The sequence below is a fragment of the Crocodylus siamensis genome, chromosome 3 (assembly GCF_052110815.1).
Source record: "Crocodylus siamensis isolate JL-2025a chromosome 3, ASM5211081v1, whole genome shotgun sequence".
Taxonomy (NCBI): domain Eukaryota; kingdom Metazoa; phylum Chordata; order Crocodylia; family Crocodylidae; genus Crocodylus; species Crocodylus siamensis.
This window is the reverse complement of record NC_143397.1, coordinates 215,284,774-215,302,687: the sequence shown is the minus strand read 5'-3', so window position 1 is coordinate 215,302,687 and position 17,914 is coordinate 215,284,774. Positions and strand designations below refer to the sequence as shown.

Genomic DNA, 17,914 nt, shown 5'->3' with positions numbered 1-17,914 from the left:
CCCCAAGGTGCCGGGGGCAAGCACAGGTGCCCTCTTCCCTGATCAGCTCCCATCAGGAGCACCCCGGCTGCAGCTAGAAAGCTCAGGGATCCCCTGCCCTGCTCTGCTCCCAAGGCGGGGTGGTGGCAGACAGCAGGAGGTGCCACATCGCCTCGGCTTTCCCCCCTGCTCTGTCAACTTCGCCAGAGGCTGCTCTCAGGGCAAGGCCTGCCCCTGGCCACCCCCATCCATCAGCTCGTGGCAGAGATGGACGGAGGCAGCGCTGCCTAGTCCCATCCCCCCTCCGGGTTTTTTTCCCCTCCTCCCTCCCGGCCCCACTCCCAACCTCCTCTGTTTGCTTCTCCTCCCCCTGCCTTGTGACACACGGAGGGAGAGAGCGAGAGAGAAGGGCTCTTCCCCGGCAGCTCCTGTCTGCTGCTGCCGGTGCCGCAGTCATGGCTGCGGAGGGGGTGGACGAGCGGTCCCCGCTGCTCTCGGCGCCCAGCTCCGGCAGCGTCACCCCGACCGCGCCTCCCTACCTGCCCGACGGCAGCCCCCGAGGTAAGGCCCGCGGAGCGGCTGCAGGGCCCGCGGCGCAGCCGGCAGGAGAGGCAGGGCGATGAGTTTGCAAGGCGCTGCCTCCGCAGCCATCGGGCTGGGGGCGCCTCCTTGCCGTGCCCTTGAGGGGCTCCCTGCCCCGCCACGGGGGAGCCTCAACTTCTCCGAGGGCCCCGGCTGCCTTCCCCGGGCGGGGGGCCCAGCCCTGCCCGCCCGCTGCGGGCTTCTCCCGGTGACACTCCCAGCCCCGCAGGCCGGGGGCGGGGGTCCTGCCCGGCCTTGAGATTTCCCTCCTGCTCCAGCCCATTGTTCACTCGGAGTCACGCTGCTCGGCGGCCCGGCTCCTCTCTCTCTCCTGGAATTGCGGGAAAGCTGCGGGACAACAGGTAGTGCTAAGGGAAGGGCAGCGTGGATCCCCCAATTCACATGGGAAGTAAAAAAATCCCGAGTGGTTCCCAGCTGCAGAACAAGCTGGGACCCGTTTATTTACAGTCACCACTTCACATGTTAAAGCTTTAATTATTGGGCTTTAGTCTTTCCCCTTAATTAGGGGCAGGCATAAGCCCAAAGAACAGTTCATTGTCACGAGCCAGACTTTTTGGGGGGAGCTCAGGGGTACAGAACTGGGACTGCTGCAAGGATTTCTGAAAGAAGTCAAGTGGGGGGAAATGCTCAGAAATCTCCATCTAATCTCCACTGCTTATCAAAGCCATGTACCAGTGGACACCAGGTAGTGCAGTGCTACTTTGCTGGGCAGACTGGTACCAAGCAGTAGCAGCTGTGCAGCCTGGACTGGCTATTTAACAGGCATCACTGTGAGTGTCATGTGACAAGGCATATTTTTAAAAAGCCAGGTTTATGTGCTAGTCTATTTGTGACTTAAATTCATGTTGTGGTTCTTTCTTTTTATAGGTATGGGGAAAGTGGCCCATTCAGGTCTGCTCAGTGATAGGGATTTAGGTTTTATTACTTAACGAAGCCACCCAAACTTGGAGCTAAGAACATTAGTACACTTAAATTTTGAATATGTGGGGATAAAAACCCTCTACTTTGTATGTTTTGTATTGTTTTGGTTTTGAGCTAGGTAAACCTTTTGAACAAGCAGAGTGCCGGAAAAAGCTCAGACTGTTAAAGCTAAATAAGATTAGTTCAGCTTTAGTAGGAGCATTTCAAATGCAAGATTCCAGTCCTGCAATCAGTGCCTTCCAAGGAGGTGGAAATGCACCCTAACTTTCTCATTTGTTACAAGATGGGTAACCTCTAGTTTTCCTGAATAATAACAATAACGAGAGCTAAAACAACATGCGATTTTACACAGGAATATATGGTAGATGGGACTCTAAATGAAAATGGATAAATGCTACCTGCAAACCAGTTTGTATTTAGTTTGATCCGTTGGTGACTTATGGGGGTGCACGTGCACCCCCTGAGATTGGCCATGCACCACCTGGAAGTGCCAGCTGTGAAATCGGAAATGCACTTCAAGTTTCGCCGCTGGCTCAGTGATTGATTGCTGGGGGACCCCTCCCCCCCAGTTGGTGATCGGTCATGCCCCCCCCACCCCCCATCGGTGATCTGGTGCCTCCCCAGACTTGGAAGGCACCAGTTGTCCATGATCTGACCTTTAAGCTGACGGAAAATAGGGTTCTTTTCTTGCTAGATATATGGTAATAACACAGCTCTGCTAATGCTCTGGGAACATACTAGCAATCACCTGACATTTTGAATAGCACAGGCCAGTACCAGGCCCAAACCAGAGGTCTTGGATATTAGATTTAAGGTGGAATTTAATTATGTAGGATTGCCTGCACAGGAGGCAGTTCTGAATAGAAGGCTATTCCTAACCACTTTAGAAACCAGTATATTTTTTTAAAAGGATAAGAATTCTCATGTTCAGTGGCTTTTTAAAAGTATTCATTATTCTCTCTGTATGTCTGTACACTTCAGATTATTAATTATGTAATGGGGATGATTCAGTGCAGTGACTCAGGCTTGAACCCAGGTTTAAGCTTATGATGTAGCACTTGGCTCTGACTTGTCTTATTCCTAATAATATTGACTGTTGAAATGGAGGAAAAAACAAAATGCTTATAGCTTTCAGGGTCACAAGAACCCAGCCAGTACTTGGTATATGTGCATGTTGTGGTCAAGAGAGGGCCTGGAAGGTGAATTCAAATGACTGCATGGTATTAACAACTCTGTTCTCCCACAGAAGAGGTGCAGAGTCCTTGTGAATGGAGTTCTTTTGTTCACCAAAGAAGTACTTGGAACAACAATCTTGTATACCTTACAGTTCATAAAAGTTGCTTGTAAATGTAGTAGCAGGGTGGGGTTGTAGCCATGATGGTCCAGGAATTATGCGAGGCAAGGATTTTTTAAGGTAATATCTTTTTATTGGACCAACTGCATAGCTGTATCTCAACTATGCAGTTAGTCTAACAGAAGATATTGGCCTAAGAAATCCTTGCTTCCCTTTATTTATAAGGGCACATGTATTCTTCCTTTATTTTGTTCTGCAAGAATGGGTTCAAGTTTTCTGACACATTACATAAACTGACTATTGTTTCCTGGTATTTGCCTCTGTCAGTCAGTTACTCGTAAGAAGGCTGTCTGCTAGTTGAAAAGGGACTCTGCAGTATGTAGAGCTAGCATCAATGAGAGAAGGGAGAAGTTGTTCTCTGCCCTAGTTGGAGAGCACTTCCGCATCTCTGCCCAGGCAGGCCTGGCAAAGTACTATGTCAGCTGTGACCGTATGCCCTCAGAATCCCTCATAAATTTGATAACCCTCCTTTTGGCTCCTGTGCAGTTTCCAGGGTTCAGTACACTATCCATGTATGAATCTAGGATTTTGCAAAGGCACGTGCAGATGGCATGGTGCAGCAACACAATACACATCTTTCTCCAGTTAAAGAGAAGCTACAAGATGTACTAATATGCTGTGGGGCCCACAGCTATAGTATTTAGTTTAAGGTCAAGCAGAACTAAATACAACTTTATTGGCATATGCAATTATTTGCTAGACACTATATCAAGTTAAAAAAATTAGAACAAAGTAGGCAAAAAGATACTGTTTTATTAGTCCTGTAGTCATTATAGTTAAGTGTACATCTCTTATTCAGACTGATACAAAACCTAGCCTTCTGGAGTATCTTGACAGTGCATCCAGCACTTCACTGTTGTTCATTTCCACACCTCAGTTAAGGTTTTTAGCTAAAACTAAAAGCAGTATGCAGGCCTGTGAAATAGGAGAGAGAGGTTATCGGGAATAGCTAACTGAAAGCAAAGAAGAAGAAAGGGTAACTGCAGAACTGGTGCCTGAATACCTGGACTGTGAGTTCTAATAAGCTACAGTACCCAGCCTATGTACTTCCTTAAACTACGAAGGACTCTGGCTTTTAGGGTCAGTATTCCTTTTCCAATGGGAAGAGAGCTTTTTCCTTATTGCCCTCCCTGTATTTTGGGTCCTACTAGCTTGTTCTTACCTGGGCTAATAGGCTATATTAAGTGCTGGGTGTGTTCTTTGTATTCTGGGAATGACTTAATTTTGTTACCAAGACATTTTTTGAAGAGGAAGAGCTGTTTCTTTCTTATTAAGGAGTCTGTAGCTGCTTACATACTCCCAAGGTATGGTGCACTGGAAGCACCAGACCTGCAGGGAGCTTCTTTTCACACAAGCGGAAAGGTGGGATCTCTCTAAAGTGCATAGGCTTGTGTTAGGGGTTCATCCCAGGTATAATGTCCCAGAAGATCATGGCCTGTTAGGTAAATGATTAGAAAAGTCTATTACCCTATTAGTGTATATGCCACAGCAAGCAAATATTAGGCACACATGGTCCTCTGAAGTAGGAGGGAGCAGCAAAGTATGCTCCTCAAAGAAGTGGCCTGGCAGCATGTCTATAGCAGAATGCAGGAATGCTCAGATATACCCTACAACCTGTTAGTGGCAGCAGTAAATATCTTCTCAGTTTTGTGAAGCATGTTGGTTTACCAACATGGTTATTTTGCAGTACACACCAAGAGAAACCTTCTCCTGGACTGTACCCTTGGAAAGCCAGGTTGCAGGGACTGGACTATTACATGATCCACCAGGAAGAGTCCACAGAGCAGTGGCTGGAGGTGGGCTGCAGTTTGGGGTGCTGTGATTAAAGCAATAATGTATTTTCCCCAGAAGATTATTCACTTACAATTTCCTTTTATAGGCCTGTGTCCCAGCCATCCAGTCTGATCAAGGAAATACAGATTCAGTTCCCCTTGGAGATGGACTCTGCCTTTCTGAATATCTGACATTGAAAGTTGTTAAAGGGTGATGGAAGTATCTTCTCATCTTCTTGGGGCTAACCATATTACATGTTTCCCTTGCTTTTTGTGGGTTCTGTATATGCAAATTTGCTCTTATGCAATGACAATTTTTACACCCTAAATTTGTTATATGCAAGGAAAATTTGTTATGTGAGGTAAGTCTGTAGGGGAAGGGGCAGGGGGAAAGATGCGGCACAACCCAATGGCTGCAGGCAGGTGGTGTCGGCCTGTCCTCAGGTTGAGCAGGGAGCAAAGTGGGGAATGTCAGTTGGTGCAGGGTGCAGCTCTCGCTGCTAGGTGCACCCCAGGCAGGCTGCGGGGCTGCGCCAGGCTCTTCCCCAGGAGCACATGCCCCTGGATCTGCGCACAGGATGAGAGCAGGCTGCTGCTGTGGTCTGGCAGCAGCACCAGGCTCTTCCCGGCGCTCAGGGCAAGCAGGCACCCCAAAATTCACCCTAGCCCCCCCCCCAACCTTTTTTTTTAAAAACCTGTAGCTGTGATGATCTACTGAGGTTTTTCGTGTTAAGTGTATGGATGGTAGAAAATATTTTTAAACTTCAGATTCCTAAATGTTTAGCCTGAATTTGATTTGTCATCTTGACTTGTGTGCTTATAGTATCTTTTAGCAGTAGGTACTGTTATTTCCACATTCTTAGTATCATTTTGTGATACAGGCAAAGATGACTTTCCCAGAAACATTCATCAGGGTGGTTTTCTAGTCTAGAAACCAAACAATTTAAGAGTAAGAACGTTGTAATGATAATTTGAAACATCCACAAGAGGTTATTAGTTCCTATAAGGGAAGTTATCAGAGGCTGAAAACATGAAAGTGAACATATCCAAACTAATGAAATGTCTGCTTTGGCTGTGCACTTGTAACTCTGGAGAATCTATATAACTTGGGGAAGTCACCCCAGAATTACTCCAGGGCAAATGACAGACTTACAGAAATTCTGTTCTTCTTTGACTTGGAGTCAAATTCTATTAGTGTTTTGAGTTGCTTTTTATGAACTACCAAAACTGAGGTTAACTGTTGGGCGTTTTGTTTTGTTTTGTTATAGTGGGGAGGGACAGTGTCCAACATTTGGAGATGGGTTAGCATTCTTGTTATATGCACCTAACCTGCTTACGGTAACGGAGTAAAGAAAGGATATGTTGTGGCTCCCCATGCCTAGAGAAACCTGGTAGAGCTAATGCTAGGCCTTTCAGCTGTGATGGTCATATTTTAATTTTTTTCTAGTAGCTGTTCTTTTAAACAGGAATAAAATGTCCGTTTTGGTTTCTCTGAGGAGCTAACAAAAGCTTCAAATGTGAGCTACTGTAGAGTTTGTTTTAGTGTGTCTTGGCTCTGTAACTTAAAGGGAGCTTTTCACATTTCATACCTTTTCTGGCTTTAGGCTTCAGTTATGTTTATTTTTTTTTTCTACTCCTGAGTATATTTATGCAAATTAGTGTCTTAATAAAACAAGCGATTAAAGGTATTTATGAATGTTGTCGTATAAGACTCCTTGTATCATCTTTTGCCTACTGAAATTCTTTTTTTGTCTTTCTGAATTGTAGCATGGACCTGGTACCCTCTTCCTTTCTGCCTTCTGTAGAGAGTGGAAAAAGGGAAATCTGCTGGCTCAGCATGTTGTGGGCCCTTATTCCTCATTTAAAGGAGCAATTTTAAATGACTAAAACTTTCCCTCTTAAAAAAGAAGCAAGAACCCCAAGATGATTCAGTGTGTTATTACATTCACTCCATTCTTGCCAGGGCCAAATATCACATAGTGTGCTGCAAACTTCCACTGAGAGACTGTTATGATTCCCACAATATTTTGAGGCATTTGTGGGATATCATGCATGTTTTCTTGAGTTTGTTTTATGATATGCCATGTAGTTTCATTGAAAAGCCAGTGTTATACTGTGATCATTTATGCTGATTTTATCACTGTTTGGATTATATTATGCCATCTGCGGGTAATCTTTATGATTTTGGAACGTAGTTTAATCCAAGGAATTGAGGAATGCATACCTAAAGAAAAGGGAGAAGGCAAAATTGTTAAGTATCTCTTGACATTGTGTAATTAGGTGAAGATAAATTGCCACTCACAAGCACGGGTAGGGGGGGCTATTGTTGGGACAGGCCCCCAAGTTATTTTCTGCTTGTAACAGGAAAATTAACCCCACTATAATGAAAGCGCTCAGAGAAATGGGCCATTAACTAAAAGAATTCCAGATGCCTCAAGAAAGAGAGACATTTCTGGGGATTCTTAGACTCAGCAATTGAGATTATGCTGATGGGAACAACTAGCTTGCAGGTATTTTTAGGGGCTGTCTATGAGATAATCATAGTGTTTGGGGAGTCCAAGTGTCCAGTGGTCAAGGGTGGCTGGATCAGCAGGAAGGCCCATTTCTAGAAATATTGGTAGGCCTCTCAGAAGAGCTACCTTCAGTGAAAGGTGAAGGGTCTCAGGACCTTAAGGGTTGCTACATGTTACAGGATTAAGCTTATGGACTTGGAAAGAAGGGGACTCTTGAAATTCTGAATTTCACTTTCTCTAACTTTCTTTGGCTGCTTCTAGTACCCACCTTTTTATATTGCACTAAAAATACTTGTCCTAGTGTTTCACCCTCTTTGGATGATTTCATTTTTGCTCCGAGTTCTCCAGCTATGTCTGTTTTATGTAACTCTTCCTTATCCTTCAGAAATCAGTGCTAACTCTTAAAGAACTTCTTTTGTTCTTTGACTTTTTTGGAGTGAGAGAATCTGGTACCAAATGCTCAGAGAACAACAATGCAGGGTTACAGGGGTAGTTGTTCTGTCTTTTTTGCTTCCTTATTGTGTCATGTAATGCTTCTGAATTGTCAGTATTCTTTACATTGAAGTAGGACTAATGACCCTTTATAAAAAACTCATAAGTGCAGTTAGTTTGACAGTTACTCATATTATCATACCAACTAGTAATGCTCTTATTCTTGTTTCAAACTATTTTTAATTGACAGAAATATTTATCTGGTGAAGAGTGAGCCTGGGATCTCTAAGGGTTTGGGTTTTTTTTAAACTTCTTTTCATTATTTCTCTGCAGCGGAACTCCCACCTCCATATACCGCCATTGCCAGTCCAGATGCCAGTGGTGTTCCTGTAATAAACTGCCGTGTGTGCCAGTCTTTAATCAATTTGGATGGCAAGCTTCACCAGCATGTTGTTAAGTGCACAGTTTGCAATGAAGCTACGGTAAATTGGGTTTTTAGCTTTTTCTGTTGTTATTGACATGCTGTTATCAATTCCTGTTACCTATAAAGGGTAGGTCCCATGTCCACGTAACTACTAAAATGAACTAGCAGACAAATTTGAGGGTATTGTGATTTAAAGCTTTGCCAAAGGGTTATAGTATTTTATAATGAGAAGTGTCGAGTAATTGTAGTTGTTATTGCTAACTGTGTCAATTAAAATGAAAGTATATCAGAAATATGTTAAGGAAAGTGAAGATGCTTATGGACAGTTGACAGATTCTTTGGGCAAAATGGAAAAGTATGGCTATCTTACCTAGTTTGGTTAACACTGAAAGTGTTGAGAACATTTAGTTTTAACTTAGTAATGATAACTGGTTATGAGCCCCTTCCTGTCTTCCTCCCCCCCCCCCCAAAAAAAAAAAATCTGACAGATCTATGTGATGTTTTTAAAAGAAAAATGGTAATTTGGCTTTTAACAGTAAAACCCTTTTTCCCCTGCCAACTGATAGTGTGAACTCCTGTAGCATTATCAAGAGTACATCTCTCAGCTTTTTGATATTTATGATTTTCCTTTGAGAGGAAACATAGAAGCTGAATTCCTGTGTTAGTAGTTGATGTAGTAGAACAGAGAGGTGGTCATTATCCAGGTGGTTTGGAAGCAGCTTGATTTGCGGCAGGTTGCCAAATTAAGGGCAAACCAGTCAGCTGTTTGGTGTGGCTTTCTTCAAAGGGCACTGCTTTTTCACTTAGTAGTCCTGTACAGCTAATCAGCAAAGAAATGCCATTTGAAATAAAAGCTTAGCAGTCCTGCTGTTTGTGTCTCTGTATTCCTCTGGTTACTCTGGAAATCCTTATCTTCACAGAAGAGGGAGGACCTAACCCTGTGAAGTATCCAGGTTCTACTTTATTTTGAAATATCTTGTTTTCACTGAACTGAACCTCCGTGCAGTCAGTGGGTTCATCATGAAAAGGCAAAGCTTATCCATTTACTACTTCAAGCAAGGTTATTTGTTTAAAAAACATTTAAGTTAATGCTTAATGCAATTACAATTCTCAGGATATGAATGTTTCACTTTTTCCACTGGGTCATAAAATCCTTGGTTTGTTTTTTATACATATGTTCACTGGTGGCTGTATATTATAGTTGTGATTATAGAAACTACTGGGGATAAGTTAGGGTGTGAACTTAACAGTACAGGTTCTCTTTGGTCACTGCCTGTATGTGTACTTTTAGCCTTACCACAAAGCAATTTGCCCTACTTCATTGAGGAGTTAGCTAACTTGCATTTGTCAGAGCATGCAGCAAGGCAATTAGTGGAGTAGCTTAAACCAGGGGTGCTCAACCTTTGGCCCATGCGCCAGATACAACCCGTGGAGCCTTGGCATCTGGTCTGTGGGGCTCCACCTGGATTGGGAAATCTGATAGCAGGGGAGCAGTAACTATTAATATGGTCACCCTCCGTGCCCTGCCAGCTTGCCAAGCAGCAAGCCCTGTATGGCTGTCAGGGCCAGGCTGTTCCTCCTTCTCCCCACTTCACTCTCCTTGGGGCTGGTTTAGGACCATACTGCCTCCTGCCTGCCTCTTCATGGCTAAATGGTGCTCGCTGTGCCCAGTCCAGGTGCCAGATGAGGACCACCAGCCAGATCTGGCACGCAAGGGGTGGGAAACTGGGCACCACTACCTTAAACCACTATTAATTCACACCCTAATTTACCTCATGGTGACTTTTTTTATTGCAATACCTTAAGTATATGTGCGTACTCTATTTTTAGCAGGATACTAATACTAGCTGTTACAGTGCATAATTCTGCAGAAATAAATGGAACTAAGTTGCTCCAACTCTAACCTGGCTCCATTTGCTATCAAGTTAAGGACTATTAGCTAATTTATATTGATATAAACTAATGGTGTTTGACACAGCTCAGTAGGCCAGATCTGGCCTGTGGGCTGGGGATCATCTGGCCCTCAGAACTCCACATGGGACTGAAAACTTGGCAGTGGGACAGCCTGAATTGCTGCTCCCCTGCTGCCAAATTTGAAAACCCGTGGGGAGCCCCACAGGCTATATAAAAGCCTTGCACACTATATTGGGTGCATGGGGCCAAGATGCATGAGGCCTGATCCAGCCAGGTGCCAATCATCTGACCAATGGGGCCAAAAGATTTGAGTACCACTGATACAGATTCATACAAACCTAATCAGGATTAGGTCCAGGAAACTGAGAAGGAGAGTGTGGTAGAGGCAGAGAGCTCATTACATGTGTGCCTGGTAGACGAGACTGGAGCTCACAGCATTGAAGGATGATGTGACCATAGTGCCATATCCCATTGGCAGTTAAACTGTATCATCTGCTGCATGCTGTGGTGTAGCAGCTCTCTCATTCTTTTCAGAGTGGCTAAGATGTCCATATGGCCATACCTTTAAGGAATTCAAAAATAAAGCAAAGTTCATTATTTCAAGTCTAATTTCTGTCTCCTTTTTCTGGTCTAGCCAATCAAAAACCCTCCTTCAGGGAAGAAGTATGTTAGATGCCCATGTAATTGTCTCCTAATCTGTAAGGATACATCTCGAAGAATAGGCTGTCCAAGACCCAACTGGTAAGAAAATTCTTAACTGCAGTAGTTCCATTTCATTTATAATAAAATTACTAGGATTATATTGTAATGCAAATACGGTAAATAACTAGCTAAAGGTACACAGATATTTAAGTCATTATAAAATAAAGAAAGTATAGACTTTGATCATTTCATTAAAACTATATTTACAAGCATTTGTGTAGAACTCTGGCCGATATTAATTTACCTGATTCATTATGTTAACATACTTAAAGAAAAAATAATACCTTGTGCCATAGTAACTATAGTCTGTTTGGGATTGGCTTCAAATATCTCTACTTTTTATGGAATGGTATTTCACTTAAGTTGCATGTTTATATGATTTACAAGGAATATATGAAGGCAGTAACAATACAATGGAGTGAACACTTAAATTCTGGTAAATGCTGCGTCTTATTTTCCCCAGAAAAGTGGCAAGTACACAACTTACTTTATTACACCCCTTTTTATAGCTCATAAACTGTGAAAACTTGCAATATCTCTTTGAAGAAGTGTCACCTATCCTTTCCTCTTCAAAACACCCTGAAGATGTATTGCTACTCTTTACTTAGAATAATTAGCTGACTTAAGCAATCTGATGTTGTGTTCTTCCAGCCTTAAAAAAAGAGGCCTCTCTCAATGCATAGGATGGTTCTGGTGCATACTTGAGTACCATGAGTGAAATTCTCACTATCCTAGTTGTAACTCGAACTGGTTGGAATTTTTCAGCTGTTTCCTCCCCCTCCCAATTGGAAAACACTAGCTTAGTTAAAACCTGAATCTTTTCATACAGCATGTGAAAAGTTATGTCAGTGAAGAATTCTTTTTATATCCATAAGGGGATTTCCCATTAAATTTGAAGCATCTACAATTGCAAGGAGCTGATAGCTTGCTGATCCTGACAGATACCTAGGGTGTTTGAGACATTGGTTCAAATCCTTTTAGTGCCTGATTTTAGAGCAGTGGCTTTAACCTGGGTCTCCTGCATCATGTCTCAAGTGAGTGTTCTAATCAAGGCACATGCAGGTGTTCTAGTGTGAGTCTCAGCCTGTACTGTTGGAGCTTTGTATACATAATTAAATATTCATTGCAAGAAGAAAATATTCATTATACACAACTCCCTGATGAGTGCCATAACAGGCTCTATATAGCAGTAATCTCTTCCTCTGTCCCTCCCTCCCTCCCACCCTCTCCGGGTGTCAGAACGCTGATCCCTTGGACAGAGCTGTGCGTGGCTTGTCCAGGGGATCAGCGTCCCAGCATTTAACTGCAAAGTGCAGGAGCTGCAACTGAACCAATTAGGCAGAGCAAAGCCTACACCACATTATCTGCACTGACCACCAACCTTGATCTGGAGCATGGGAAGGGCATCTTTCCTCTTGGGAAAGCTTGAAAACGTCTTGTTTTGTGCCAGTGCAGAAGAAGAAAAGCTTCTGAAATCTCAGACATACTTGCAGGATGGGACAGACATTTCTTGTCCTGCTTTTGTCACAGTATCTAATATACAGGTAAAAATGCAGCAAAAAACCTAAATACCCTAATCTTATTAAATGATCATTTCCAACAGTGATACCTTTTGAGCAGCTCTAAGATATGCCTTGTTTGTGGGGATAACTGAGCAGATTTTTGACCAGTCTGTAGGCAGTTCCTTCTGTAGAGAGCCCTTCACAGAGAATGGCCTGCTGTGAATCCTGCCACCTATTCTAAAGAGGAACCAGCTCAACGATAGTGTCTGCAAATCTTAACTCTGCCAGTATGACAGAGGGAGAGAGACCTTGTGCATTGCAAGACTTTGTTGTTTCCCACCGCCATACCGCTGTCAGGTTTCCAGTGCCAGAAATGAGCAGAACTCAATGAGAATTTTTCTATCTTTTTTTTTTTTTCATGTGCTGTCATTCTGCATGAACAAGTTACATAACTAAATTGGAAATATGGAATAATCCAGTGTGGATTATTTGATCATAAAATCAAGCAAATGACACACATTGACATTACATGGTATTAAGAGCTAGAAATTGATGACTTTATTAGTATCATATTGGGGTGCACTGATACAGATAGCAAATCATTCACCAAGCATATCAGCTGATACCGATACAATAACTGATTTACAGGAATGCAGCCGGGCAGCGTGGAAAACAGGGCCCACAGGCAAGTCTGTGGAAGGGAAGCAGCATAGGGTGTGCACATCGAGGCCCCCTGTGAACAGGATCCTTCACTGATCTGCCCCTAGGGCCAGGGCAGGGAGTGGGACAGAGCCATGGGTGGCTTGTCCTAGCATTTAAAAATGGTGGCAGGGGCACTTGAACTAAAGCCCATTGAATGAGCTTTAGTTCAAGCACTGCCACCACAATTTTTAAGCGCTGGGATCCTTTTAACTGGAGCGGCACCAGGGTAGAAGCAGGCTGCCCACTGTGGACTCAGGGTTCTTCACCCTGCTGCCTTTGCCCCAGGAGCTGCATGCTGGCCATGCCGCATCCCCTGCCTGTCTGGTGGCAGTGGTGGTGGTGAGCTGTTCCTTCTGATGCTAGATGAGTAGGGTGTGTGGCATGGCCAGTACATGGCTCCTGGGACAAAGAGCCCCAAGCCCACAGCAGGCAGCCCATCTCCACCCTTGCCCCATTGGGCTTCACTCCAATTAAAAGCATCCCGGTGCTTAAAAATGGTGTTGGTGGTGCTTGAACCAAAGCTCTTTCAGTGAACATTAATTCAAGTGCCCCAGCTGCAATTTTTAAGTGCTGGGACGCTGATCCCCTGGATGAGCTTCCCACGGCTCCATCCCATTCCCTGCCTGGGCCGCAGGGTTCCATTCACTACCTTGCCCCTGCCCCATGCCCTACCACACTGTGGGGGGGGGCCTTAATTTGCCCCCTCTTCCCCATTTTCTTCCCATCCACAGACTTACCTGCAAGGTGCTGCTCTCCACACTGCCTGAGTGTGTTCCTGGCTGTGTTCATGCATGCAGCTGTGCACCTGTGCATGGTGTCTGGGGGCCCCAGGCAGAAGGCATATTACATTTATTGGTACACTGTTGGCTATACCAGCCAAAAAAGCCAATAGCTGCTGATGTTAATTTTGCTTTTATCAGTGCCAATCTGATATGGCACTGATATATATCGGTAGGGTGAACTTGATGTTAGATGAATGCAGGGGTATCAAACATGTGGCCTCTAGGACTTTCGGGGGGGGGGCATTAATCCCAGTGGCTACCAGAGCAATTACATTGGCAAGGGCAGCACCGGGGCAGTTAATGTTGCTTGCTTCACTAGTGAATTCCCAGTTTTGGATCCCTGTTAGGACTGTAGGTCTGAAGCAAGAATTGTGCAGCTGCCAGAACCTAAGGGGTTAATGCTACTGTTGATTGCTCTGCTGCCAGAGGTGGGCTCTGCAGCCTACAAGAAGCCCCATAGTTTGGATCTGGTTAATGGGACCAAATGAGTTTGACACCCTGGGTTTAGTGTATTAAAAGTTTTTGATTAAGCAAATCTTAGCATTTCCAGTATTCTTCTGATCCACGAGATTGACTGACTTTTTGGCTACAGAAGGTATAGGGAGTTTGCCTGGTTTGGTTTAGGGTGAACTGGGTAGGGCAGGAAGAAGCAATTTGGCTGGAGGAAATAATAGGGAGCAATGCCTCATTTTTAATCAGGATAGAAACTGATTGGGGAAATAATTTTGGCCAGAAGACCAAAAAATATTCCTTAGTTCTGCTGCATATTTTCTCTGGCCACTTCTGCCTATCCCAGATCACAAGCTTGAATGTCTGGTTATTCCAGGCTTGATGGACTATGTCTGAGAGAGAGTTCTTATAAACCCCAGGCTCTTTGCCATTTGCTGACTATGCCTTTTCTCTTGAAATAGTTTCCACTTAAGTGGATGGTAATATAACCTCCAGTGGGAGCAGGGGGAAGGGAAGAAATCCTTTATCTATTTGGAAAACCCTGTAGTGAGAGAGACCCAAATGAGTGCATTTTTAATATTTTAATACATTTTATAGGTATAAAGACATGTTTGTATCTAGCGCTAATCACTTGCATATGCCTTCCCCTTCACCAGCCTAATGATAACATGCATTTAATATTCTTACCCCAGTAGACGCATCATTAATCTTGGTCCAGTGATGTTGATTCCAGAAGAACAGCCAGCTCAGTCTGTCTTGCCTGTTCAACCAGATGGTACTAGGGTAGTGTGTGGACACTGTGGAAATACATTTTTGGTAAGTAACCAGTGTGCATTGCGAATTCAAAGGCCAAATTTTCTCTCTCATATCTGCTACTATCGAAAGTCCTGGAATTGCATCCTAGAGTCTTCCCAGCCATCTATCACTGATGTGAAACTAAAGCTCTTGGTGAGCTGATTTCATGTTTTGAGATAAAACACATCTGAACAGTTGGTAGCTGGGATTTTTCCCACATGTATGTTCAAGGAATTCCCAGTATTTCTTGCATCTAGGGATCAGTCAAACCCATAATTATTGCCCTACTGATGGGGAAAACTGTATAAGGACCTGTTTTTGTTAGCGTACAAGTACTGGTTATGTTCCATGATAGTTAAGATAGTATAGTTGGTGCTTGTTATAGTTAACTTTTTCAGTTACGTATAACTTTCTAGAACTTGCACTCTTGGATGAAACGTTCTCTGCCTGGACTCCAGTTATGCAGAACTTGGGTGCATGCTTAACTCTAACCAAGCAGGTGAAGACAAGCACATATCATCCTTGAAAGACTGGAACTTCGGTTTATATCTAAATTTGAAAACATTTGAGAACTTGAGCAAATAACTGAATTATTTTTGTGTGGGAGGACAGAGAAATGAGCTTCCCTCAAATAATTGTGTATCCTTTTCTTGAACTTCCTGATTTCCATGATCCCTTAATGCATTTAGATCAAGCTAGCTTATGGAATTTCTGTCCCAGATCCCTTCCTGGTTCAAGTTATCTCGCAGTCCTCTGACATCCTAAGATGCTTTGCAGCCCTGGGCTATGTTGCCTGCCCCCATGGAACAGGGACTGCCTTGGCCCTCTGGTCCTTAGCCTGCTTCCTGACTTTGTCTGTCTGTCCATATGGATGGGGGTGGGGCAGGGGAACAGAACCCAAGTCTCCCTAGCCAGGGTCTGCACAGCAAGTGGTGGGGAGGGAAAGTCCCTATGGTGGGGGCTTTCAGACCCTGGCAGCCCTCGCCCCTTCCCTTTCCCAGCTGCTGATTTGCTTCAGTGGCTACAACAGGAGGGAGGGAGAAGGAGTCCTTCAGGCTGAGTGTCCCCCCCCCCCATGCAGCCCAGCATGGAGGCACTGGGGAGCCCCCATCTTGCAGGGCTTCCCTCACCTCCAGCCTTTGGGCTGCCTAGGGCTGGGGAACCCTGAGAGCTGAAGGCAATTCTTCACTTCCTGAACCTGCAGAGTTCCCTGGGGCTGCCCCAGGTTGGGGGCCTGAGCTAGGGTGAGGGGAAGCTCCCCAAGGTGGGGGCTGTCCACTGCCCCTGTGCTGGGTTGCATAGGCAGGCATCCGGCCTGAAGGACTTCTGCTCCCTCCCTACTGTGGCAGTGGCTGAAGCAATCAGCAGCTGGGAAGGGAGGTGGGAAGTGGGAAATTCCCTGCCTTTCCCAACTGAAAACTGAATGTCAGTTCAGTTTGTTATCAGTTCAACCTATACAGCTTAAAGGAAGCTGCCTACATTGAACTGATTCAGCCTCAGGCTTTTTAACTGTCTGTACTTAGCCTCAGACATCAGAAAAGTTAAGCTCATACTCATGAGTTTAATTCTGACTTAAGCAGGTACACATGTGTTTAATTTGGACTGTTTCAGAACTGCATGACCATGGTATGTGTACACTTACGTAAGATGCTGTTTAAAAAAAGTCTTCAACCACCAAGAGCAATTTTTAAAGGGTCCATATACAATCTTTTAATAAAAATCATCTTCTAACATGAGTAATCTTTCTAGTGCTAAAATTAAAAAAAACATTATAGAGTCCTACCAGAATCCTGCCTGAACAGTGAAGTCGGGTAGAGTTGTAATCTAGGTGTTGGGCTGCTTTAGTTCAATCTGTACTGGCAGAAGCAAAGTTTTATAAACTAAAATAAGTAGGACAGACAAGCCTTTACTTAGCTTTCTTTTATTAGAAAGATTCAGTGCAATCAAATTCTCCTTCTAGTTCATCGTTATTCAGACATTCTCATAAACACTGAGGCTTTAATTATCTGTGCTCCTACCTCTGTAGGCAAAATCAAAATTGTTAATTCCATAATTTACTTGGACTTCAGATTCTGTTCTTCTGTGAAGTGGGATTCCGTGTATGAAGAAGACTATAGTAATTGTTATACTCATACCTACTGCATTTAAGCCTTTAAATAACTAAGTTTTCAAATATGGTATTTTGTTTGACTCTTCAAATCACATTGCTAGTCACATTTTTAAGCCCATGTCATTTGTGTGTCAAGATAAGCCCTTGCAACCTCTCTAGTACTAGAAAATTGTGAAAGCAAAAGATTTGCTGACTGTACCTAATTATTTTTTATCTAGTAATCTGTGAAATCTAATTTTTTGCTTAAATTGTATTGAGTTCTTTTTGCTTCAAAGTGACCTGTTTGTGATGGAATGCATTTTGCTTTAGATCACAGCTGTTTTGGACACTTGTCCCCAAAGGTATCATGGTAGTAAAGCATGATCTATAACTATAACTCTGCCTAGGGACCTATCAAATTCATGGTGGAAGCACGCTGTGCAGCATCTCTCTTCATCTTGTAGGTTTCCCCACATTCCCTCTCCCCCTCCCACTGATTGGGAGAGGGGACTGCCCTTCACTCTTGATTTGGCAGGGAGGCAAAAATCTATGGTTTTAAATAAGGTGCCATTTTTGCCTCCTGGTTGGTCAGCGGCAAGCAGCAGAACCCATAGGGTGCCTCAACCAGTCAGCAATGAGGAGGGGTATGTGAGGGAACCTGCAAGGTGAAAGGAGCTGCCACAGAGCCCGCTTCTGCTCTGAATTCGGTAGGTCTCTACCTATGCCCTATTTGACATTAAATAGGATAATAAACCAGAGAGAGTTGGATTTCCAGAGGAACTTTTAGTATGAAATAGTTCTTTTCTCTCTTACTTTTCCCATGAGTAACTGTTTGTTGACTATTCTGTAAAGGTATCTTTTACCATAGTATTCCAACTACAGGTAGACTAGGATGTCCTTGTCTCTTCAGAATCATGGAATCAATGAGTTGGAAGGGACCTCGACAGATCATCTAGTCCAACCCCCTGCCATGGGCAGGA

General features: G+C 43.9%; 1 protein-coding gene across 1 annotated transcript in view; it reads left to right on the top strand.

Annotated features, from left to right (window-relative positions):
- The first annotated feature begins 305 nt into the window (after nucleotides 1-305).
- PIP4P2 (phosphatidylinositol-4,5-bisphosphate 4-phosphatase 2) overlaps nucleotides 306-17,914 on the top strand; it is a 50,672-nt gene continuing 33,063 nt past the window's right edge. The window contains exons 1-4 of the mRNA XM_090040316.1: nucleotides 306-540; nucleotides 7,908-8,056; nucleotides 10,547-10,653; nucleotides 14,743-14,866. Of these exons, the coding sequence (XP_089896442.1) occupies nucleotides 435-540; nucleotides 7,908-8,056; nucleotides 10,547-10,653; nucleotides 14,743-14,866 (486 nt within the window). The 5' untranslated portion in view covers nucleotides 306-434. The remainder of the gene's footprint in view (nucleotides 541-7,907; nucleotides 8,057-10,546; nucleotides 10,654-14,742; nucleotides 14,867-17,914) is intronic.